General features: G+C 39.9%; 1 protein-coding gene across 1 annotated transcript in view; it reads right to left on the reverse strand.

Annotated features, from left to right (window-relative positions):
- Window positions 1-8951: 8951 nt before the first annotated feature.
- Window positions 8952-26771, reverse strand: part of LOC124711633 (vitamin K-dependent protein C-like) — a 97154-nt gene continuing 79334 nt past the window's right edge. Inside the window, exon 6 of the mRNA XM_047241818.1 lies at window positions 8952-9440. Within this exon, the coding sequence (XP_047097774.1) occupies window positions 9168-9440 (273 nt within the window). The 3' untranslated portion in view covers window positions 8952-9167. The remainder of the gene's footprint in view (window positions 9441-26771) is intronic.

Below are 26771 nucleotides of genomic sequence, written 5' to 3' on the forward strand. Positions count from 1 at the left end.
AATTGACAAATTTCTTCAGATATCTCATATCCATTTGAAATAGCACATTCATAATTAGTTTCCAAGGACCTACAAAGTTGCACGCGCATTGATTACTATGTTTTGCCCACAATGTCAAACAGTTCCAGACATTTTCTGTGGGATTAAGACTGAAGGACTTTGCAGGCCAGTCAAAGTTTGATAGGGTGTGTAGTGTCCCTTAGAGCAGGAACATATGTGTGCAGCAGCCCTGTGAATACAGCTGTCATCATCTCAGAAAATGTGAGTGTCCATAGCATACTAGTCATGAAGATGTAGAAGAAAGGACAACACTTGGACACCAAAAATGTTGAAATAAACATTCTAGTACAAATTCACATTTAGCTGACTGAGTGGACTAAACTCAGGGTATGAAAAAAAATCCTGATAGAATCTCAGAATCACTTCTGGCCCGAATTACTACATCAACACACCAGATCCAATGCCTTGTCGAGCGGTTGGTGCATGCGACACCACACATCACTTGAAAATAGTAATAACTGTGACTGTTTGGACCACATTACAGGATTCCCATCAACTACTGTCAGATTTATGTGTTGCTTTGCCCACTGAAGCCATTTGAGGAGCTACTTGACTGAAAAGTAGTGGAACTGGTCACAAAAACTGACAATGGCCAGAAGAACAGTGTGCTGACCAAATGCCCCTCTGTATCTGCATCCGATGATCCTGAGGGGCTGAGGATGAAATGGTGGGCAGTCGGTACTGTTGGGCCTTCACGACCTATTTGGATGGTGTTTGTCTGCCCACTGAAGATGTGCACCTTTGTGTGTTGCTGTGAGCAATTGCCTTTTTTGATGTACACTATAGGGTCCATTGCCTTTAGTTACCTTTGCAATATTCACTTGGAAACTGGTTGAGAAGGACCTGAATTCATTTTATTGTGGCATTTGTTTGACCAGTTTTCTTGCACTGTGTTACATGGCTGTGAGTGGTTAATCTTTCTTCATAGACACATGGGACAGTCTGCATTGATACATCAACATACTGGGCAGCTTCATTCACAAAGTGGTCACAGACATCTCCGACCAAAATAGCTCCTTTCTGCCATTCTGTCACATCTTCCTGTGGACCCATCTTACCGTGCTGATACCATACCAATAACTGTCACATACACAACAGTTCACTTCCTTAACCACCAGCTACCAGTTCTACACCAGCTACAATGCTCCAAAGACCAGAGGCTGTGTTGTAAAAAAATTCCCATGTATGAATTTCAGGAAGTCTGTTATGCAGGAGGAATGAGGCTCCAGACAACACAGGTTGCGAAGCAGCCAATGATATTGAGTGTTTTGTGCAGAGCTGTGTGTTCTGCCACTAGGTGGCCATGTCTGCTTTTGGCCCCAGTTTGGTGGTGGCCATTCTTTTGGATGGGCAATTGATTTCTGGTCATATCCACATAAAGAGCTGTGCAGTACTTACAGGGGAGCTGGTTTATGATATGAAAGCTTTCGCAGGATCTCCATTTGAATACTCGCTTAAAGACTCTGAAGGAAATCCACAAGAGAATCAGCTTAAAAAAGCACACTTTTTTGACTAACTTTGGAGTAATGCTCATCAGTTTAGGGGTTTCATGAAGTTGGATTAACAGAAAGGTCCAACAAAGAATGGTGCGTTTTGTCATGGAATAATTTAGTAAACTCAAGTGTGTTATGGAAATGCTCAAATATCTCCAGTGGGAGAAAGCAAGAGAGGCAGTGTGCATCATGGTGAAGTTCTAAAATTCTGAGAGCATGCATTTAAAAATATCACTTCTTTCCACATTTGGACCATTAAATGACCATAATCAGAAAATCAGGGAAATTAGTTCTCATATGTACCCTCGATAACTGTTGTTCTTCAAACTCACCATATACAAATGGAATATGAAGACAGGAGGACGGGAGGTGATAATGCTACAAAGAGTACTAGCATGCAGACACCATAAGGCGTTTTATGGAGCACTTGTACATGTAGAATGGGATACAGTGAAAAGGTGTATCAAACAGTGGTTCCACCCGTGTTTTCTACAAGCCTGTGACACTTGCAGCAAGAGGTTGGAATAGGTGTAGGACGAGGATGGACCATAATAAGAACTTCCTGGCAGATTAAAACTGTGTGCCCGACCGAGACTCGAACTCGGGACCCTTGCCTTTCGCGGGCACCATGATGCACACTGCCTCTCTTGCTTTCTCCCACTGGAGATATTTGAGCATTTCCATAACCGGGCGTGAGTCGTGCTTCGGTAGCTCAGTTGGTAGAGCACTTGCCCGCGAAAGGCAAGGGTCCCGAGTTCGAGTCTCGGTCGGACACACAGTTTTAATCTGCCAGGAAGTTTCATATCAGCGCACACTCCGCTGCAGAGTGAAAATCTCATTATGGACCATAATATTTTGTAGATTGAGTGTAATAGCAAATACCACATTTGAAGGGGTGGGAGGGATTGTGGGTGGGATGTTCTTCATTGCCAAGCACAATGGTAAGTAGTTAATGCTGTGGCAAAGGATGTGACCATCAGAAATCTAATCCTAGAGTAACAAACTAAGTGGGACATGCATCACTGAATCACCTCTGCCCCCTCCAAAAGACACTGTCACCATGAAATCCCAATTATGTACACAGTATCTGCCAGTGATACCTTGCCTTCTGACAACAGGCACACCACTGCAGAAACCATCTCCAAAAGTTTTCCAATTTACTGACATACTTCTCATAGCATCACTATCCAAAAGAAATTCTCCTACACCCAATGGAATCCTCCCTCCCTCCCCAATTCCCTCCCATCAATCCCCATAGAACCCTCTCCCTGCCATGCTGGCCTTCTCCATCTTCCTCATCCAGTGAGGCATTTCACAAAACCAACAACTGAAACATATCTAAAACATTGTTGTCAATAAATCTACCAAAACACTCAGCCCCAGAGAAGTTTGTACAATCCTGATGCCATACCTTCAGCCCCATACCCAAATTCAATCAGTATGGACTTTTGAAAGATCTACTCTCCTCCTCCTGGTCCCTAGACTGGGAACATCTTTTTGTCACCAACCAGAAGCCAAAGCTGATCTTCCATCCAACCATAACCCCTTGTCCACTCCCACCAAACCAATCCCTCATTAGTTCCAGGAATTCCTTACCTTCTACCTAGCCTCACACCTCTTTCCTATGCCCTTCTCAATAACACAAAGCTCTCAGTAGAGGAAGGGACAGCCACCCACAACTTTATGGCAGGCACTGATTAGATGACTCTTCCTGCAGACGAAGGCTCTACCACTGTTATGATAAATTGCAATGATAGATAATAGAAGGTATCCACCAACTGCCAGATTTTTCTACCTAAAAGTCCTGCCACAGGGATCCCATCCTAGATAACCAACATAACCTTCAGTCCCTACTCAAATGTTAGGCCCATACCAGAACCTTTCCACTGAATCCACCCTCTCCCCACCCCAACTGGTCCTCCGCATACCTGTCTTCTATATACTTCCCAAAACCCAACTATCTAACCATCCTGGATGCCCACTTTTAGCTGGTTACTGTGATCTTACACAAAAGATCTCAGTTCTTATTGACATTTACAATCAATCGCCCACACTGTCTAGTTTTCCATATCAAAGATACAAACCACATCCTTCATCACTCCTCTATCATTCCCAACCCATTATTACCTGGATTCCTACTCGTTACTTCTGATGCCAGTCCCATACACCACTACTACTCCCCAAAATCCCATGGCTTGCCACTGTTGAACACTATCTCTGTCAACATGACTGACTCTTGAATATTTCAGGTTTATATCTTCATGATATGAAGCCAGGACCAAGACATTATTACCATTTCTGTGCAGCCTTCATGAGGTTGTGCCTGTCTCCTTTATCTGGTACTTGTCAACCCGGTGCCCCGACTTTGTGGATGCAGTAGTCCACCTCTCCTATAGCTCCATAAAAACCTATGTTCATATCAAGCACACTATCAATAGCACCTCCTCACTAAAGTCTCTCCAATCCAACCTGACTACCCCGATGGCACATCTTCAGATGAGCAGTTTCTTGCATAGTGTGCTCAGTGTCATACTAAGATCTTCACAGATAGGGGTCACCCTCCAAACCTAGTCTACAAACAGATCTCCTGTGCCACATCCAAACAGGCCCCTAGTCCTCTGACTATTTCCGTGAAGGAACCAGCTGCAAATGAGCACCTTGCTCTCTACCTGGTATCACCTTGGTCTCTAACAGTTTAGATACATTTGTACAGTGAAAACATCAGGATACAAGAAGAAAGACACATGTAAAATAATCCTAGCTTCCCATCAGCTATATGCCCAGTGTTTCATTCATATGAGATCCCAGTGCCAGTATTCAAAGAATTACCCTCATTGGAAATACGGGCATACAAGTCTGGTGAGGATCGACATGATCCCAATAATGAAAATTTTGTTTCTGAAGATATTCTGTTTGCAAGGGATTTGAACAGCATGAGCTGAATGATGTGAAATGAGATTTGATTCTATGTAAAAGCACTTCAGAACTGTTACTATCACAAGTGCATGAGAAAAACTTACTTGTAAAAGAAGTTAAGTTATCCTACTTTTGATCAAGAGAAAATGCATTTCTGCAATACTTTTGAGGTGATGATGGATTTGTGCATTGCCACAACATACATGCTTTAATGTAAGAGTTGGGGATTTCAGTCTATAACAAAATTGAACAGCAATTGTTCACCGACAGCTCGAAAGGGTGGAAATTTATTTGGCGCAGTCCCAACATGCAACAGGCCATTCATTTTGTTTGCATGAATAATATGAAGACGTAAAGAGTGTCACTGATTCGTTGCAATATCACATGCATAAATGGATCATGTGTATTGATGTTAATATGATCTGCTTTCTCGTTGGCCAGTAACATGGATATTTCCAAACTGGGTCTCGTGAAACAATTTGTTAAAGCTTTTTCAGTTACAGAAGATCATTTCAAGTGTCTCTTTACACCATTTCATAACTTATCATACGAATAGATAAAGACCAATGTGTTTGATGGTCCACAGATTCAGCAGATCATTAAAATATGAACATTTCATTAGAACAAAGACAGTATCTGAAAAGAAAGTTTGATTGTCATTCAGAAACATTGTCAAATACTTTCTTGGAAATACACAAGCACAGAATTACACTAAAACTGTCCTGCAACTCTTGGACAGATTCAAATGCTTGGTTGCAAAATGAGCATGAAATTGTGTTTTTACATATCCATCTTGCTGACTTCTTGGAAGATCTTCGTGCAGTCGGTAATGACAAGGCTAAGTGATTCCGACAAGATTCAGTCATGGAGGCACAATATCAAGGTAGATGAGATGTATATATGATGGCTGACTACTGCTGGAACATCAAGTGAGAATGTCCACATATTAAACACTATTTTTAACATTAGTAGGAGCATGAATATTTATCAGTGTGTATCCTTTGTTTTCCACCTTAATTGTTAACAATGCCATTCTTGAGGAATTGGATGAAAAATCCTCAATGGAATCCAATATTCTATTGTGTACCAACAAACCCACACTGAATTAGGGAAGATTTTCTATTACCCTTTCTCCTGGTGGTCCCTTATAAAGTCGATATCCTCCTGATTTGATGGTGTCCTGGTCAGTATTGCGTAACTCTCGAAGGGCTGTGATAACTACGTTCTGTTGATCTAAGATATCTGTTAAATGTTTCAATTTACCAATTTTCCTTAGAGAATTAATATTTACTGTTGAAAAATATGAATTCTTCCTGGTTTGTTAAATTTTAGCACCTTCTTATGTGGAATATGTTGCATGTTTGTTTGTTCATTCAGTGCATCACTAGGTGCTCTGACTTGCCTTTGTCCTTAAATAATGAAACTTTACAATTTGTATGAATGCAACTTAACATGAAGTATGAAAACAACTGTTCTTTGCAATCAGTATATCTGGTTAGTTTTCCCTTTATTTTTCTTTATATGCTCATTCTGTATGACTTTTGAGACAACTTAAACTGCAACTTAAAAAAGTTGCTGTGACAGACAAAAACTGGTCATTTTTGTATTCAGAGGTCAAAAGTTAGTCAAACAAGTGACAGATCTAAGGCAACCAAACTACTGTTCTTCAGCATAATTATACAATATAATCTAGAAGTAATCCCCATATTTGTAACTAGAAGTAGGCTGGCACTAATCATACTTTTTAGTACATTTTACAGAAGTAGCCAGCAGTTGTTTCTGCCTGTTAATACCTCCACTCATTCTGCATCCCTAAATTCTGTCGTCTATGATGGGACCTATGGAGCACAACATAAGAGTGCATGAATGAGTGAATCAACAAATGTAAAATCGCACACTATCATGACACATGCCTTCCCCTGCATATTGTCAAAGCAGTATGATGGTTACAAAAGAAGGTGAGAATTTCTCAACCTGGCAGCGAAGGGTGATATCCAGTGGTGATATCCATCCCTTAAGAATGATTCTAGAACATATATCATCACAAATGTGTGTGGTTTTTTTTTGTTTTTTTTTTGTTTTTTTTTTTTGGTACAGTGCCACTTTCAATGTACTTTTTTTATCCACTGCAGTATGGCTGTTTTAGTCTTAGCAAGATATTCAACAAGAATAATTCATTTTGTATTCATCAAACACTGGCCATACCATTTTCAGAGCATCTAAGGAGCTTCCATCAGTTGATTTGGTTTCTGTTTCATTTCTGACGAAGTAGTGGGTTCATGTCCCAGCCACAATATGAAATCAACATAAAAATGTCAATCAGATTTATCCTTAACATAATTGAAACATTGCTGAGAAATTTAACCATGTATTTGCTTTTGGTACTGCCCATCTCCATAATTGAGTGATCGGCACTTCTGTGGAGGAGCTAGGTTCGGTCACCATTACTGGCCGCAGTTTCACCTCAGTGGGAGAACAGTGCACACTCAGCTTTGTAAGGCCAACTAAGATGCTACTTTAATAAGAAGTGGCAGCTCCAAGTGGTGTGCTGAAGCCCCCCTCCCCACACATACATGCACCTCCATACCACACTACTATTACATTGTTAGTTGCCCAAGCGGGTACCTTTTTGTAGTGCTTCACGATTTTCACTATTCTGAGATTGATAAACTGCCAAAGCAGAGTTCATTTTTGGTAGAATAGTTTAGAAGGATGTTACAAATTTGGATAAGTAAAACATCTGTGCATTTCACACACTTATACACATATATGGACCAACTTTTAACGTTTCCTCAGTGTGAGACTACATGTGCCAGGTAGGCACAACTTGAAATTCTAACTCTAGTATGCTACTGTCGGTGTCAGTTTACAATAATTTCTCACTGGCCGTGTCAATGCTTGTGTGTCAAATAGACAGTTTCTAATTTCTGTTTTTATTGTCATCACACCAAGAAGTTATGTTTTTACTTCTCTTAAACAGAGTACAGGAAAGTGACAAGAATAAAATAGAGGAGAAAATTAAGCTGGCTAGGGCCCATATTAAGAAAATTAGATTGAGCTATGTGGGAGTGAATAGGTAGGTGAACATATTAAAAACACAACACACATTTGAAAATGCACCACAAGGGAATGGTGGTGGGGGTGGGAGCGGGGGGGGGGGGGGGGGGGGGCAGGGGTGAGGGAAACAGAGATGTAGGGGAAAGGCTGGACAGAAATTCGAGATGGCCAAAAATGGGAACAGATGGAGATTCTTCAGTTAACACTTCCAGGCTGCAAGGCCATGGTCAATACTTCGTGACATTTCATTTCCAACTGTGGGACACATCTTCCAAGGTAAAATGGCTACATCTGAAAGCTGTTTTATACATCAACTATGGCCACTTACCCTGGAAGTTTTAACTGAAGAAGACAGTGGCTGTGAAAGTCTACATTGTATGATTAGATGGAGATTTCTTTTGAATACTCTAATTTTCGTCATAAGCAGTAGGAATGGATTGATTTATTAGTTTCCTCATTCACACACACACACACACACACACACACACACACACACACACACACACAAAAAAAACTACAACCTGTACAAAGATAGTGACTTTTGAAACTAATCATGCCTACTGTTGGATGAGTTGTTATACTTTTACTGCTTCAGTTACTTACATTCCACAAGGACCTTTTCTTACCATAAGATACACAGGAGACAGGCTAGAGATAGAGACAATAAACTGATAAATGATGGCATTAAATACATCTGGAATAGGATGTTAGAGGACTGAAAGAAAGAAATTAAGACAAAATTTAACTGGTTTCTAGGTGAGGCTATTATTGTTGAAAATTCTGTTACAAGGCAGTCTGTGAATGTGGAAATCATTATCCACTACAAATTTGCTAATGGAGGAAAGTGAGTGGAATTTGTTATAATAATAATACAAACAATCTAAAACATAACAATTTCACAGACATTATTTACTCTCAAAGATAACTGAAGAAATTAATTTTACTAATGTTTCTCTCAAATAAATAATAATTTTTATACTGATTCTATCTCTGACATACAGTCTGTGGAAACTACATCTGAAAGATATTCATTACATATTTTTGCTTTTTTCACAATACTGTAAGTGCATTGCTTTGTACACACTCATCTACTGCATTTTAACAATGACAAAAATCAGATTTCACTTATGTTGTTTAGAAAGCAAATGCAGATTATTAACAGTAATTAGAGAGAAATCACAGAAATGAACACAAAATAAATATCTTTCCTGAGTTGAGAATATGGCACAACACTAGAAACACTTCAGGACCATCTTAAGGATAAAAACAATAAATATATTACAGAAAACTTTACAAATCATCTTATCACTGATACTGATGAGGGGGAAGACATATCAACTTCCACCTTAACATTACATTCACATTTCTGAAATTGAAAAACTTTTCACTTTCAGTCTACATGAGGACCATACCAACATGTCTACATTAAGCAAATAATGCTTTTTTTTTTTTTTTTTTTTGTTTCGTGAGATGATTATCATGGCTGATACAGCCACTAATAAAAATATTTGATGGATTCAATTTTCTTCTTATTCAGAAGTGTCTGCTTCAGCTCAGTTTACTGGCACAAGTGCTCATAGCAATAATAGAGGCAATGCAGTATTAAGACACAGAACAAAGGTCTCTGTGGGCGCTATCAGACTAATGTCCATTGCCAATGACATCGCGTATCCACTCAACATAATTGGAGAGACGTGTATAAATACCAAAACGTCGTTTCTTGCCACAACCTTCACCAAAACTTGTTATTCCAAATATTGTCCATCTCCCTCGAGAGCGACACAGAAGGGGACCTCCTGAATCTCCAGCACAGCTATCACGTCGGCCGTTGAGGTAACCAGCACAAAACATGTTGTCTGTAATCCGGTATTCACGATATACTCGACGACATAACTCCAAGCGAGCTATAGGAACCTAGAGAGTGAGAGAGAACATTTTTTTATCTGATTTCATAGTTTTACATCATCATGTGTAGTCCCAACTACCCTCCTGTTCAGCATGTGGAAATCAAGGTTCTCTTAAGTAAAGTTTGCACTGTGCAAAGTTTTGTAAGTTGTATTTCATTTAATTCACTGTTTTTTCTCCTCTCAGCACAGCACATAATCAAAATTTGTTGGAGCAAAATTCCACTCAAGTATTCTAATACCTTATTTGTAAACCTTGCAAGTTTTATCACTTTTGGTTTTATAATTTCAGGTATGTGTGGTGAAGCTAACAAAAAAAATCTGCAAAAATATGTGGCTTTTAAGCTCTTTTATCTCAACACATTTTTGCAGAGTTTGAAATTTTGCCAAGAAAGTGGATTTTGGTGAAGACAAATTAAAGACTCTTGCAAGAATAACTAAACAGTGGTTCTCTTTGTCTCCGATATTTCGTAGCCTTTTGTTAGAATTATAGGTCAGCATATGGCAAAGTACACAATGTAAAGTTATTTCACTTGCTGTATCCATAAGATCCTCAAAGCATTAGCAAGACCAGCCACTAGCAAAAATAAAATTTAGCTATGTTTTTTAAACTATCAATAGCTTTTTTTTAACAATAAAGTTAAAAAAGTTCAAAAATTGTGGAATAACTGCCATGCTTCACTTCCTACTGGAGAGAGACTGAATATCTGCATCCATTTACAATTGCTTCCCAACAAATTGTGTGATCACTATAAGTTTGTCTTTATCACAATGGAAAGAAGCAATTACATAACTGGTTTCAGTTACTGAACAATTTTTAATTTGTTACACTTTGAGTTTTCACCAGTGTGACCTTCCTGACATAACCATTTCCCTTCAGTTTTTGCACATCTGAAGATGGCTGTTCAACAACTTATACCAGCTTCTTTGTATCACAACAAAGATGAATAAAAATATAATGAACCATTACAATTTTTTTTGTCTCTTTGACTAACAATTTGAAATCTTACAAAGTGTGCAATAATGGCATATTCTTCCCTGAAACAGTGATTTGAAAAAATTTTTGTACACCTTCAGAGTGAAAAAATTGGCTTGAAACTTTGATATTTTATAGAGAAAAGAATGTTCATTGTGGCTAATAAAAGTATGGATCAGGCAATCCTTTGAGACACAAATGCTTAAAACTTTCACCTTCATAGAAAATTTTTTTATCCTCTCCAACCCATACGTCCCAAAAACTATAAACCAAAAGTGGTAAAAGTTGCATGTTTGCTAAATCAACTATGTGAACAGATCAAACTTTAAATGTGAGTGAATATTTTGTCACAACACAATTTATTGACAGATTTGAGTTCCATTTGGAGCTAAAATTGTGAATTAAATGGAATAAATCTTTATAATGAGTACAATGTAAACTTTCAAACCATATGGCCTAGTTTTGCAGCTTTACCGAAATTATTTACTGAAATATAATGTTTCAAACTTGGCCAAAAGTTTTGAAATGTTGCTGTAACATTTTGTCACCTTTCACATACATGGCTCCAACTATCAAATTATTAAAACTTGAGAGCTAGAAATCTGTATAGTGTAGTGTTTCGAGAATTTCCATGTAAATTCTAGAACCACACGGCCTTCTACCATCTCAAACACATGATATTTTAAAAGTAAGTGAGAGAGAGCCTATTTACTGCACATCACCTGTCTGTCTATGCAGGTTTGAAGTTTATTGTGAGACGACTATAGACATGGCGGTCAAACAGCACCGACATGTGTTTGTGGTTGTGCTGTGGAAGCTGTAGTGTAAGAACAAGGAGTGTTTATGACTTATTTGCTGTTTTGTGACTTTGACTATTGTAGTGGAAAAAAACAGAAGGATAGTGGAAGTATTGTTAATTAATGCTCGTTTTGGACTCTGAAAGGATAAAATATGTATTCAGATTCAGAATGAGAATGGACTTGGGTTTTAAGTCAACCTTTTCTTATGTGTAAATGAACTCTGTTTTTAACCTTTGGACATGCGAAGAGACTTACTTGATAGTGTTTGTTTATGTGGAGAAGGAGTTTTGTAAAAGTTTGATGTTCAAATATATACTGTGAAGTGAAGCAAAAGAAACTGCATATGTCTGCTTATTATTATAAATAGAAAGAGTCTTGAGAAATTCCTGTTCTGAGCAGATATACTTTGGAGAAGAAGAGAAAAGGCAACAAGCTAACCATCAAGGAAAGTTGGCTGACCATCTGATGTAAGTCATATCATTAAAAAAGTGAGATTTTACACACATACTTCAGCACTTCAAGTCATCCATAGCGTAAGAATGTGGCAACCTGTGTGAAACGACAGAAGAAAACAGGACTTTTGAGATGAAAACTAGATAAGTAGATATTATGTGTTGCCACAGCAACCAAGGATGTTGTTGTTGTTGTGGTCTTCAGTCCTGAGACTGGTTTGATGCAGCTCTCCATGCTACTCTATCCTGTGCAAGCTTCTTCACCTCCCAGTACCTACTGCAACCTACATCCTTTTGAATCTGCTTAGTGTATTCATCTCTTGGTCTCCCTCTATGATTTTTACTCCCCACACTGCCCTCCAATACTAAATTGGTGATCCCTTGATGCCTCAGAACATGGCCTACCAACCAAACCCTTATTCTGGTCAAGTTGTGCCGCAAACTTCTCTTCTCCCCAATCCTGTTCAATACTTCCTCATTAGTTATGTGATCTACCCATCTAATCTTCAGCTTCTTCTGTAGCACCACATTTCAAAAGCTTCTATTCTCTTCTTGTTCAAAATATTTATCGTCCATGTTTCACTTCCATACATGGCTACACTCCATACAAATACTTTCAGAAATGACTTCCTGACACTTAAATCTATACTCGATATTAACAAATTTCTCTTCTTCAGAAACGCTTTCCTTGCCATTGCCAGTCTACATTTTACATCCTCTCCCCCCAAATAGCAAAACTCCTTTACTACTTTAAGTGTCTCATTTCCTAATCTAATTCCCTCAGCATCACCCGACTTAGTTCGACTACATTCCATTATCCTCATTTTGCTTTTGTTGATGTTCGTCTTATATCCTCCTTTCAAGACACTGTCCATTCCATTCAACTGCTCTTCCAAGTCCTTTGCTGTCTCTGACAGAATTACAATGTCATTGGCGAACCTCAACGTTTTTATTTCTTCTCCGTGGATTTTAATACCTACTCCGAATTTTTCTTTTGTTTCCTTTACTGCTTGCTCAATATACAGATTGAATAACATTGGGGAGAGGCTACAACCCTGTCTTACTCCCTTCCCAACCACTGCTTCCCTTTCATGCCCCTCAACTCTTATAACTGCCACCTGGTTTCTGTACAAACTGTAAATAGCCTTTCGCTCCCTGTATTTTACCCCTGCCACCTTTAGAATTTGAAAGAGAGTATTCCAGTCAACATTGTCAAAAGCTTTCTCTAAGTCTACAAATTCTAGAAATGTAGGTTTGCCTTTCCTTAATCTTTCTTCTAAGATAAGTTGTAAGGTCAGTATTGCCTCACGTGTTCCAGTATTTCTACGGAATCCAAACTGATCTTCCCCGAGGTCAGCTTCTACTAGTTTTTCCATTCGTCTGTAAAGAATTCGTGTTAGTATTTTGTGGCTTATTAAACTGATTGTTCAGTAATTTTCACATCTGTCAACACCTGCTTTCTTTGGGATTGGAATTATTATATTCTTCTTGAAGTCTGAGGGTATTTCGCCTGTTTCATACATCTTGCTCACCAGATGGTAGAGTTTTGTCAGGACTGGCTCTCCCAAGGCCGTCAGTAGTTCTAATGGAATGTTGTCTACTCCGGGGGCCTTGTTTCGACTCAGGTCTTTCAGTACTCTGTCAAACTCTTCACGCAGTATTGTATCTCCCATTTCATCTTCATCTACATCCCCTTCCATTTCCATAATATTGTCCTCAAGTACATCGCCCTTGTACAGACCCTCTATATACTCCTTCCACCTTTCTGCTTTCCCTTCTTTGCTTAGATCTGGGTTTCCATCTGAGCTCTTGATGTTCATACAAGTGGTTCTCTTATCTCCAAAGGTCTCTTTAATTTTCCTGTAGGCAGTATCTATCTCACCCCTAGTGAGATAAGCCTCTACATCCTTACATTTGTCCTCTAGCCATCCCTGCTTAGCCATTTTGCACTTCCTGTCGGTCTCATTTATGAGATGTTTGTATTCCTTTTTGCCTGCTTCATTTACTGCATTTTTATATTTTCTCCTTTCATCAATTAAATTCAATATTTCTTCTGTTACCCAAGGACTTCTACTAGCCCTCGTCTTTTTACCTACTTGATCCTCTGCTGCCTTCACTACTTCATCCCTCAAAGCTACCCATTCTTCTTCTACTGCATTTCTTCCCCCCATTCCTGTCAATTGTTCCCTTATGCTCTCCCTGAAACTCTGTACAACCTCTGGTTTAGTCAGTTTATCCAGGTCCCATCTCCTTAAATTCCCACCTTTTTGCAGTTTCTTCAGTTTTAATCTACAGGTCATAACCAATAGATTGTGGTCAGAGTCCACATCTGCCTCTGGAAATGTATTACAATTTAAAACCTGGTTCCTAAATCTCTGTCTTACCATTATATAATCTATCTGATACCTTTTAGTATCTCCAGGATTCTTCCATATATACAACCTTCTTTCATGATTCTTAAACCAAGTGTTAGCTATGATTAAGTTGTGCTCTGTGCAAAATTCTACCAGGCGGCTTCTTCTTTCATTTCTTAGCCCCAATCCATATTCACCTACTGCGTTTCCATCTCTCCCTTTTCCTACACTCGAATTCCAGTCACCCATGACTATTAAATTTTCATCTCCCTTCACTATCTGAATAATTTCTTTTATTTCATCATACATTTCTTCAATTTCTTCATCATCTGCAGAGCTAGTTGGCATATAAACTTGTACTACTGTAGTAGGTGTGGGCTTTGTATCTATCTTGGCCACAATAAAGCGTTCACTATGCTGTTTGTAGTAGCTTACCTGCATTCCTATTTTCCTATTTATTATTAAACCTACTCCTGCATTACACCTATTTGATTTTGTGTTTATAACCCTGTAGTCACCTGACCAGAAGTCTTGTTCCTCCTGCCACCAAACTTCATTAATTCCCACTATATCTAACTTTAACCTATCCATTTCCCTTTTTAAATTTTCTGACCTACCTGCCCGATTAAGGGATCTGACATTCCACGCTCCGGTCCGTAGAATGCCAGTTTTCTTTCTCCTGATAACGACATCCTCTTGAGTAGTCCCCACCTGGAGATCCGAATGGGAGACTATTTTACCTCCGGAATATTTTACCCAAGAGGACGCCATCATCATTTAATTATACAGTAAAGCTGCATGCCCTCAGGAAAAATTACGGCCGTAGTTTCCCCTTGCTTTCAACCATTCGCAGTACCAGCACAGCAAGGCCGTTTCGGTTATTGTTCCAAGGCCAGATCATTCAATCATCCAGACTGTTGCCCTTGCAACTACTGAAAAGGCTGCTGCCCCTCTTCAGGAACCACATGTTTGTCTGGCCTCTCAACAGATACCCCTCCGTTGTGGTTGTACCTGCGATATGGCTATCTGTATCACTGAGGCATGCAAGCCTCCCCACCAACGGCAAGGTCCATGGTTCATGGGGGGGGGATAACAAGACAAAAGAACCAGTTCACGGAATTGGATTCTGCCTAAAAATTCAAATGGTGGAAATTGGTAAACACGAAAAAGGAAAGATGTAAGAAAGTAATGATGATAAAATAACAGAGAAAAGATCTCAATGTATTAGACTAAGAAGAGATACGCTGAGAACAACTGACTGAGAAGATCTGGCGTAGGGAGTATACAGCTCTCCCACATAGTGGGTAAGCAGATGCAGAAACCAGCATCCGATGCTGCCAGCACCAGTTGCTATCCACCGATTCTGACCTGCTTCCACGTCTGCTCACCAATGCCTGCGTAGAAACCAACAACAAATGCCACTGGCACCAGCTGCTGTTCACCAGTGTGGTTACACATCTGCCCGCTGATGCGTGAAACAGAACTTTATTGTTTTAGTACAAACTAGTAAGAACTGTTAAGTGAACAATATTACTATAGTTATTATACTCAGAGTCAATTTTTTTAAAATGATTACTAGGTCTAAAGCTAATAAGAATATGGATAACTTAGGACAAATGGAAAACACTGAAGAACCAGCTATGGCTATGAGAGTCAGTAGAGAAATGCCAGACTGGTCTGAGTTAGTAAACCTAATCAAAGCTCAAAAAGCTAAATTAGATTCACAGAGTGCAGATTCAGTGGCTTTAAGAAAGGAACTAAATGATAAACTAGAAGCCCAGAGTTAACAATTGAATGAAACTTTAAATTCTAGATTAAATGCTCAGAATGAAACTCTAAGGAAAGAAATAGGTTTGGTACATTCTATTTTAAATGCTCAAAGTGAAGTTCTAAATGACCAGAGTGAAACTAGAATAGTCAAGCAACAAATATAGGTTTACTAAAGACTGAATCTGACACACTAAACAGTAAAGTTGAAAATTTGAGATTAGATTTAAAGAAAGAATTAACGAGTTCTTTAAATATTCATGTACATAAACTATTCACTGACTTTAGTCAGAAATAGAATGATCAAATCCAAGATTTAGCAAAATGGTTAGAATTTGATATTGAGGAAAAATGTAATACGGTAGAAACTGAAATCAATGAAAGATTAGGATCATTTGAAAATATATGTAATGTTAAGTTCGATGCTGTAACGCAGAGATTACATACTGTAAGAGAGAGCGTTGATAAGCAAGAGAAGTTGATGCCAATTATCCAATCACAAATTACAGACACGAATACATGAGAAGATACTGTGGAAAGAAATTTCAGAGAGAAACAATAGAGAGAAACTCTGACATTATAAATGTAAATAGTTTGGCAGAACTATTTGAATAAATATAGATTGAAAAGTTACCAAGAGTATAACCTCTGGAAGCATTTTGACTACTGCTTCTTCCAAACTTAATGATACTAGCAAGGTTACAGATGACTTGTGGAAAGGATTCAAACTTATCCAGGATAGAGTAGAATATAGAATAACCTAATGTGGTGCTACCTAGTGGAGTGGTGATTGTTTTGTGTTTTGCAATGGAAGAAATGTCCAAAGAAATGTAAAGAGAAGTATTGGTCTGCACTTGCTCCAGTGAAGTTAATATCAGATCCATGGGATCTAGGCAGAGTCATCTATCCCCCAGGGACGTTAACATTCTTAGTTAACAGGTGGAGTGACAACCGTCGGGTGCCGAGTTGTTTTCAGTGTTTCTTCAGTAATAATTTTCTTGCACTGAATTCCCCCAAACTCTTGAACTATTCTATCATCCCACACTTAGAGGTACTGGAAAAAACCATAACAATGAGAATTTGTGATTACATCATACAAAATTTCTCCTGGTAAGAGATTTTCTTGTTCTAGTCAGTTAGATGTCCTGACTTTGCTCGACTGCAGCATGAGGCATAAATTTGTACACGTGTTGTCTCTGATCTCAGTCATTTGGCACAACCTTGGGACAGGGTATATTAGGTGCCTGGTCAGTTCTTATCTCCCTTGGTCAAAGGAATACTATTCTCAGGCTGAGTGTAATACAGTCAAGCCAGATTTTGCCTTTTTTATTCTACACGAGGTTTCCATCCTCGGTGAGCTCGCCTTAGGACAACTGCATTATTCTTTGTCTGATTTACTGCCATAGTTGGGCCAGAGTTCAAATTTATATTTCCTAATGCATATTTCTCTTAATGAACGGAAGTGAATATTATGTTAGCAGAATGTATAATATTGGATGACTAATTAAATAATGATGATACTGTAGCATATAATTTTCTACTTTGTACAAAATATTGTATATGTTTTATGAGATGTGATGTAGGTGGGAGGGTTTTTATCAGTTTGAAAGGAGTGGATATTGTGGATAACAGCATTACGAGCACACATAAATCATGACTAACACAAAACACACACCACACCTTTCAAATAACCTTCGCGAACAAGCGTGACTGATTCTTCATCACTTGCCATTTCCATAGGGTTGCTAAGATTTCCTTTGGGGACCTCAAGGGTGAATGTGGGAATGTCCATTCTGTAGGAGACAATTGAACACCAAACCTCCTCTGGCTTCTCACTCAAGTACCTGTGAGGTAGGGATCCTGGGGAAAGGGGTGTGGGAAGGGTTTCCTGTCTTTGGGGCTATCTTCTTTCTCTTCTTTGATCTTGGCAACCATTTCTATTTATTTCTTTTCTTACTTCTCATTTGAGGACCTATCTATTTTTTTCCCTCTTTCCATATTCACATACTTCTATCATAGACATCCTTCCTACTTCCCATGGTTTCTATTAACCTACATCTTATCTTTTGATAAGAAGGTCTAAGAATCAGACTACATGAACACACATCCACATACATACAAAAAGAGATGGATACACAAACAATGAGGTAACAGATTAGAAAGATGTGAGAAATGCCAAGTGTTGTAGGGGGATAGATGTATAAGAACTATGATAATTGTATATCAAGTGTACATAAGAAGGAGATATGAGTAATGATAGAGAACATAAGGCAAATAAGTGTATGATAGTGGGACTCATATATCCTAAGTAAACATGTTATCTACTGAATAGTATATAGACATGAAATCTATTAAGAGTACAGAAGCTGAAAAGCAGACGAGGACTCCAGGGATTAGATACTTTTCGCAAAATCTGTCTTAGTGAAGGAATTAAATGTACAATACAAAGTGTATACAGTAATTTATGGCAATGAATTTCATCAGTTCTTAAAAAATCACAAATGTGTAACAGCAAGTAAAAACTGGGTACAAGGTAATTAAGCTGTTTTGTGACATGATACGACTACAAATTATACAAATTATACATTCAAAACAGGAGTATTTGTGAGATGATCCTCTCTGCTCACTCACAAAAAAAAAGCTAAAATTGATGAACATGTTGAGTTAAACCAACGAACATCACGGCAGCTAAGTGGTTAAACCATAAGCATAAATTCAGACATCTGCTTAGTGACAAATTTTGTCACCATTCCTGTTATTGTTTAATGCTTTTCTTACAAGCTACATTTCATATGGTCACCACCATTTAAGTGCTATTTTAGGCTTGATGAGAGAAATGGAGATGTGAAAAAATAAGTTTACTTCCCCAGTTGACATTACAAGCTTATTAAAAATTGGCTCCATGAATTTCTGTACACTGCGTAAATTGTACATTTGAAAGAAAGCTCAGGTGTTAAAATTCCACTTCATGCCCTCTATTGCTGCTGCCAGTCTTTATGATCTACAGTATGTGGTGTGTGTGCTGCAAAGTATATATGTGGATAGTGTGTGTGTAGCTACTGCAACTGCATCGTGTCAGATTTGAACATGAAAGTCTTTAAAATATGCTATCACAAAACCCTTGTTCTACTTCCATGTAAAATCCCTGCCACAGCACATCATCTACATGAAAAGTATATTTTCAGCACATCACAAAATGCTTTCACCCCTACCTGCACTCCCATCACTGAAGGGCCACTCCTCCTCTCCACACATCCAGTAAGTGAGCTCGTTTTATGTGTGTGTGTGTGGTGTGGTGGCTGTGCTGGCTATTGGGTGACTTAACAAGTCGCCAGCCAATGAGCTTATACTAGCCAGAAATGGCAACGATTCCTCGATTATGACCAAGCATATTCTTTGAGACTCAGTGTTTGAATTTTAAAAGTTGATGATTGATACTGTTGCTGGATACAGTACATCAGAATTACATGCAAAAAGATGAGACTGAGTTATAAGTGGCACAAGAAAACTGGTGGCCAGGCCCCTTTGTCACATATTGGCTCGGTCCAGAACACTTTGCATCAGCAGCCTTGTTTTTCCATTACCGCTGCAACCTAGCAGTAATTGTATAATAATTGTGTGGTGAGGCTCAATGCTGCAATTTGTGTTGACAACACCGATTGTAAATTCCATCAGCTTTTCCTCTCTCACATCTCTCTCTCACGAAAAATATTCCCTTAATTTTACCACCATTTCTTGTATGAAACATATGTCGTTTACTCACTTATAACTTGTTCAGTCACATCAAATGTCAATAAGAAGAAATTGGGTTGAAGTCAAGTGAGATGTCAAGTAAAAACTTGGAATCAAGGTAAACCTTACCAGGAAGAAATGTAAAATCAGGGAATTCTTAGCATTGGTCTCAAGGGGTTTTCACAGGGGCAACGAATTTATGGTGTACAATCATGAAAAAAGTAATATTGGAGAACTTAAAATCACTGTAGATCACTGACATGGAAATTATTTGGGCTCACGCAAATGCTTTTATGCCACAATATTGTGAGGACTCATTCAAAGTTTCCTTATTGCACCGGTGATATTCATTTATCTGCAAACATCTGCAGTCGTACATTAGAGGCCACAGATTATGCTGTGCTGAATTCAGCCATTGAGTGCTGCCATGCCATTCTATACCAGTAGAGATGGTGCTGAGAGAGAGTGTGTGTGTGTGTGTGTGGAAGAAGCCGGCAGATACTGACAGGTTTCAGGTTTCAGATGGGTTATATAATGGTAAGACAGAGATTTAAAAACCAGGTTTAAATTGTCAGACATTTCCAGGAGCAGATGCGGACTCTGACCACAATCTATTGTTTATGAACTGTAGATTAAAACTGAAGAAACTGCAAAGAAGTGGGAATTTAAGGAGATGGGACCTGGATAAACTGACTAAACCAGAGGTTGTACAGAGTTTCAGGGAGAGCATAAGGGAACAATTGACAGGAATGGGGGAAAGAAATACAGTAGAAGAAGAATGGGTAGCTTTGAGGGATGAAGTAGTGAAGGCAGCAGAGGATCGAGTAGGTAAAAAGACGAGGGCTAGTAGAAATCCTTGAGTAACAGAAGAAATATTGAACTTAATTGATGAAAGGAGAAAATATAAAAATGCAGTAAATGAAGCAGGCAAAAAGGAATACAAACGTCTCAAAAATGAGATCGACAGGAAGTGCAAAATGGCTAAGCAGGGATGGCTAAATGACAAATGTAAGGATGTAGAGGCATATCTCGCTAGGGGTAAGATAGATACTGCCTACAGGAAAATTAAAGAGACCTTTGGAGATAAGAGAACCACTTATATGAATATCAAGAACTCAGATGGAAACCCAGTTCTAAGCAAAGAAGGGAAAGCAGAAAGGTGGAAGGCGTATATAGAGGGTCTATACAAGGGCGATTTACTTGAGGACAATATTATGGAAATGGAAGAGGATGTAGATGAAGATGAAATGGGAGATAAGATACTGCGTGAAGAGTTTGACAGAGCACTGAAATACCTGAGTCGAAACAAGGCCCCGGGAGTAGACAACATTCCATTAGAACTACTGACAGCATTGGGAGAGCCAGTACTGACAAAACTCTACCATCTGGTGAGCAAGATGAATGAGACAGGCGAAATACCCTCAGACTTCAAGAAGAATATGATAATTCCAAGCCCAAAGAAACCAGGTGTTGACAGATGTGAAAATTACCGAACTATCAATTTAATACTAACGCAAATTCTTTACAGACAAATGTAAATACTAGTAGAAGCCGACCTTGTGGAAGATCAGTTTGGATTCCGTGGAAATATTGGAACACGTAAGGCAATACTGACCCTACGACTTACCTTAGAAGCTAGATTAAGGAAAGGCAAACCTACATTTCTAGAATTTGTAGACTTAGAGAAATCTTTTGACAATGTTGACTGAAATACTCTCTTTCGAATTCTGAAGGTGGCAGGGGTGAAATACAGGGAGCGAAAGGCTATTTACAGTTTGTACAGAAACCAGATGGCAGTTATAACAGTCGAGGGACATGAAAGGGAAGCAGTGGTTGGGAAGGGAGTGAGAGAGGGTTGTAGCCTCTCACTGATGTTATTCAATCTGTATATTGAGCAAGCCATCAAGGAAATAAAAGAAACATTCAGAGTAGGTATTAAAATCCATGGAGAAGAAATAAAAACTTTGAGGTTTGCCAATGACATTGTAATTCTGTCAGAGACAGCATAGGACTTGGAAGAGGAGTTGAACGGAATGGACAGTGTCTTGAAAGGAGGATATAAGATGAACATCAACAAAAGAAAATGAGGATAATGGAATGTAGTCAAATTAAGTGGGGTGATGCTGAGGAAATTAGATTAGGAAATGAGACACTTAAAGTAGTAAAGGAGTTTAGCTATTTCGGGAGCAAAATAACTGATGATGGTCGAAGTAGAGAGTATATAAAATGTAGACTGGCAATGGTAAGGAAAGCGTTTCTGAAGAAGAGAAATTTGTTAACATCAAGTATAGATTTAAGTGTCAGGAAGTCGTTTCTGAAAGTATTTGTATGGAGTGTAGCCATGTATGGAAGTGAAACATGGACGATAAATATTTTGGACAAGAAGAGAATAGAAGCTTTTGAAATGTGGTGCTACAGAAGAATGCTGAAGATTAGATGGGTAGATCATATAACTAATGAGGAGGTATTGAACAGGACTGGGGAGAAGAGAAGTTTGTGGCACAATTTGACTAGAAGGAGGGATCGGTTGGTAGGACATGTTCTGAAGCATCAAGGGATCACCAATTTAGTATTGGAGGGCAGCGTGGAGGGTAAAAATCGTAGAGAGAGACCAAGAGATGAATACACTAAGCAGATTCAGAAGGCTGTAGGTTGCAGCAGATACTGGGAGATGAAGAATCTTGCACAGGATAGAGTAGCATGGAGAGCTGCATCAAACCAGTCTCAGGACTGAAGACCACAACAACAACACAAGTGGTAGTATTGATAGTGTCTCCTCAAGGTACCTCTGTAATCAGTCACTGATTCTAAGTGTATTTTTTAAAAAAAACTACAGTCAGTGATTCTCCTAAAAGTCTGTGATGGTATTTCAACCAATGTACTAAAATCTTGTGGTGATCGGATAGCATCCCCCTCAACTTACCTCTGTAATCAGTCAATGGTTCTAAGTGTACTAAAGACTGAAATCTACATCTACATCTACATCTATACTCCGCGAGCCACCTCACAGTGTGTGGCGGAGGGTACTTATTGTACCACTATCTGATCCCCCCTTCCCTGTTCCATTCACGAATTGTGCGTGGGAAGAACGACTGCTTGTAAGTCTCCGTATTTGCTCTAATTTCTCAGATCTTTTCGTTGTGATCATTATGCGAGATATATGTGGGCGGTAGTAATATGTTGCCCATCTCTTCCCGGAATGTGCTCTCTCGTAATTTCGATAATAAACCTCTCCGTATTTCGTAACGCCTTTCTTGAAGTGTCCGCCACTGGAGCTTGTTCAGCATCTCCGTAACGCTCTCGCGCTGACTAAATGTCCCCATGACGAATCGCGCTGCTTTTCGCTGGATCATGTCTATCTCTTCTATTAATCCAACCTGGTAAGGGTCCCATACTGATGAGCAATACTCAAGAATTGGACGAACAAGCGTTTTGTAAGCTACTTCTTTCGTTGATGAGTCACATTTTCTTAGAATTCTTCCTATGAATCTCAACCTGGCGCCTGCTTTTCCCACTATTTGTTTTATGTGATCATTCCACTTCAGATCGCTCCGGATAGTAACTCCTAAGTATTTTACGGTCGTTACCGCTTCCAATGATTTACCACCTATGGCATAATCGTACTGGAATGGATTTCTGCCCCTATGTATGCGCATTATATTACATTTATCTACGTTTAGGGAAAGCTGCCAGCTGTCACACCATGCATTAATCCTCTGCAGGTCCTCCTGGAGTACGTACGAGTCTTCTGATGTTGCTACTTTCTTGTAGACAACCGTGTCATCTGCAAATAGCCTCACGGAGCTACCGATGTTGTCAACTAAGTCATTTATGTATATTGTAAACAATAAAGGTCCTATCACGCTTCCCTGCGGTACTCCCGAAATTACCTCTACATCTGCAGATTTTGAACCGTTAAGAATGACATGTTGTGTTCTTTCTTCTAGGAAATCCTGAATCCAATCACAAACCTGGTCCGATATTCCGTAAGCTCGTATTTTTTTCACTAAACGTAAGTGCGGAACCGTATCAAATGCCTTCCTGAAGTCCAGGAATACGGCATCAATCTGCTCGCCAGTGTCTGCGGCACTGTGAATTTCTTGGGCAAATAGGGTGAGCTGAGTTTCACATGATCTCTGTTTGCAGAATCCATGTTGGTTATGATGAAGGAGATTTGTATTATCTAAGAACGTCATAATACGAGAACACAAAACATGTTCCATTATTCTACAACAGATTGACGTAAGCGAAATAGGCCTATAATTATTCGCATCTGATTTATGACCCTTCTTGAAAATGGGAACGACCTGCGCTTTCTTCCAGACGCTAGGTACTTTACGTTCTTCCAGCGATCTACGATAAATTGCTGATAGAAAGGGGGCAAGTTCTTTAGCATAATCACTGTAGAATCTTAAGGGTATCTCGTCTGGTCCGGATGCTTTTCCGCTACTAAGTGATAGCAGTTGTTTTTCAATTCCGATATCGTTTATTTCAATATTTTCCATTTTGGCGTCCGTGCGACGGCTGAAGTCAGGGACCGTGTTACGATTTTCCGCAGTGAAACAGTTTCGGAAGACTGAATTCAGTATTTCTGCCTTTCTTCGGTCGTCCTCTGTTTCGGTGCCATCGTGGTCAACGAGTGACTGAATAGGGGATTTAGATCCGCTTACCGATTTTACATATGACCAAAACTTTTTAGGGTTCTTGTTTAGATTGTTTGCCAATGTTTTATGTTCGAATTCGTTGAATGCTTCTCTCATTGCTCTCTTTACGCTCTTTTTCGCTTCGTTCAGCTTTTCCTTATCAGCTATGATTCGACTACTCTTAAACCTATGATGAAGCTTTCTTTGTTTCCGTAGTACCTTTCGTACATGATTGTTATACCATGGTGGATCTTTCCCCTCGCTTTGGACCTTAGTCGGTACGAACTTATCTAAGGCGTACTGGCCGATGTTTCTGAATTTTTTCCATTTTTGTTCCACATCCTCTTCCTCAGAAATGAACGTTTGATGGTGGTCACTCAGATATTCTGCGATTTGTGCCCTATCACTCTTGTTAAGCAAATATATTTTCCTTCCTTTCTTGGCATTTCTTATTACACTTGTAGTCATTGATGCAACCACTGACTTATGATCACTGATACCCTCTTCTACATTCACGGAGTCGAAAAGTTCCGGTCTATTTGTTGCTATGAGGTCTAAAACGTTAGCTTCACGAGTTGGTTCTCTAACTATCTGCTCGAAGTAATTCTCGGACAAGGCAGTCAGGATAATGTCACAAGAGTCTCTGTCCCTGGCTCCAGTTCTGATTGTGTGACTATCCCATTCTATACCTGGTAGATTGAAGTCTCCCCCTATTACAATAGTATGATCACGAAACTTCTTCACGACGTTCTGCAGGTTCTCTCTGAGGCGCTCAACTACTACGGTTGCTGATGCAGGTGGTCTATAGAAGCATCCAACTATCATATCTGACCCACCTTTGATACTTAACTTAACCCAGATTATTTCACATTCGCATTCGCTAATAACTTCATTGGATATTATTGAATTCTTTACTGCTATAAATACTCCTCCACCATTGGCGTTTATCCTATCCTTGCGGTATATATTCCATTCTGTGTCTAGGATTTCGTTACTGTTCACTTCCGGTTTTAACCAACTTTCCGTTCCTAATACTATATGCGCACTATTTCCTTCAATAAGAGATACTAATTCAGGAACCTTGCCCTGGATACTCCTGCAGTTTACCAATATTACGTTAACATTTCCTGTTTTTGGTCTCTGAGGACGGACGTTCTTTATCAACGATGATAATGTCCTCTCTGGTAAGCCGTCAGGTATTTTATCGTTTCGCCCGGGGGGGGGGGGGGGGGGGGGGGGGGGGGGGTCCCTCTAACCTAAAAAACCCCCGTGTGCACGCCACATGTACTCTGCTACCCTAGTAGCTGCTTCCGGTGTGTAGTGAACGCCTGACCTGTCTAGGGGGGCCCTACAGTTCTCCACCCAATAACGGAGGTCGATGAATTTGCAACCATTATAGTCGCAGAGTCGTCTGAGCCTCTGGTTTAGACCCTCCACACGGCTCCAAACCAGAGGACCGCGATCAACTCTGGGCACTATGCTGCAGATATTAAGCTCAGCTTGCACTCCGCGTGCGATGCTGGTTGTCTTCACCAAATCAGCCAGCCGCCGGAAGGAACCAAGGATGGCCTCAGAACCCAAGCGGCAGGCGTCATTCGTTCCGACATGTGCTACTATCTGCAGCCGGTCACACCCAGTGCGTTCAATAGCTGCCGGAAGGGCCTCCTCCACATTACGGACGAGACCCCCCGGCAAGCACACCGAATGCACACTGGCATTCTTCCCCGACCTACCCGCTATTTTCCTAAGGGGCTCCATAACCCGCCTAATGTTGGAGCTCCCTATAACTAATAGGCCCGCTCTCTGTGACTGTCGGGACCTTGCCGGAGAATCGGCCACTGGCCCAACAGGCGAGGCATCCTGTGGTGGCTCGGAAACGATGTCATCACCACTAGGAAGCACCCCGTACCTGTTGGAAAGGGGTAAGGCAGCTGCCACGCGGCCAGATCCCACCTTCGCCTTTCGGCCAGGCACGCGCGAGCCCACCACTGTCCGCCATTCACCCTGGAGTGATGGCTGACCGGTAAGATGCTCACTGCCGGAAGACGCAGCGACATCAGGGGTTCCATGTGATTCCAAGGCCACCGAAGTAGGCATAGGTCTCACCACAGTTGCCCCAACGCCACTACGAGCTGATGCCTGCGCCTCGAGCTCGATGAGCCTAACAGACAAAGCCTCCACCTGCCCCTGAAGAGTGGCCAATTCTCCTTGCGTCCGCTCACAACAACCACAGTCCCTACATATGACTATGTTTACCCTACTCTATACGGTGACAAATTCCCAAGATAATCTTCTGATGAGCTACTCTGATAATCAAGAAACACTCACTGAAATACGAGACGCGAAAACTACGCTAGGTTTTCCCAGAAAAACTATTTAAAAGCTAAGCGCAGCAAATAAGTACAAAAACCCTTTATACAAACAGTACTCGCTGCTGCTGGTGCTCTCGCTCTGGCTGTCACAAGACAACTGCTGATTCAAGTGACTAGTGGCTAACGGCCGCGAAACAAACAAAAGACGGTTTTAGGGCGCTTTCTGTTCTAAACGATCAAGAAAACACTAAGAAATCTAACACGAAAACTACGTAAAGTTTTATCAAGAACTGTTAGTTACTATG

The sequence above is a fragment of the Schistocerca piceifrons genome, chromosome 8, assembly GCF_021461385.2.
Source record: "Schistocerca piceifrons isolate TAMUIC-IGC-003096 chromosome 8, iqSchPice1.1, whole genome shotgun sequence".
In the NCBI taxonomy this organism is placed as follows: Eukaryota; Metazoa; Arthropoda; class Insecta; order Orthoptera; family Acrididae; genus Schistocerca; species Schistocerca piceifrons.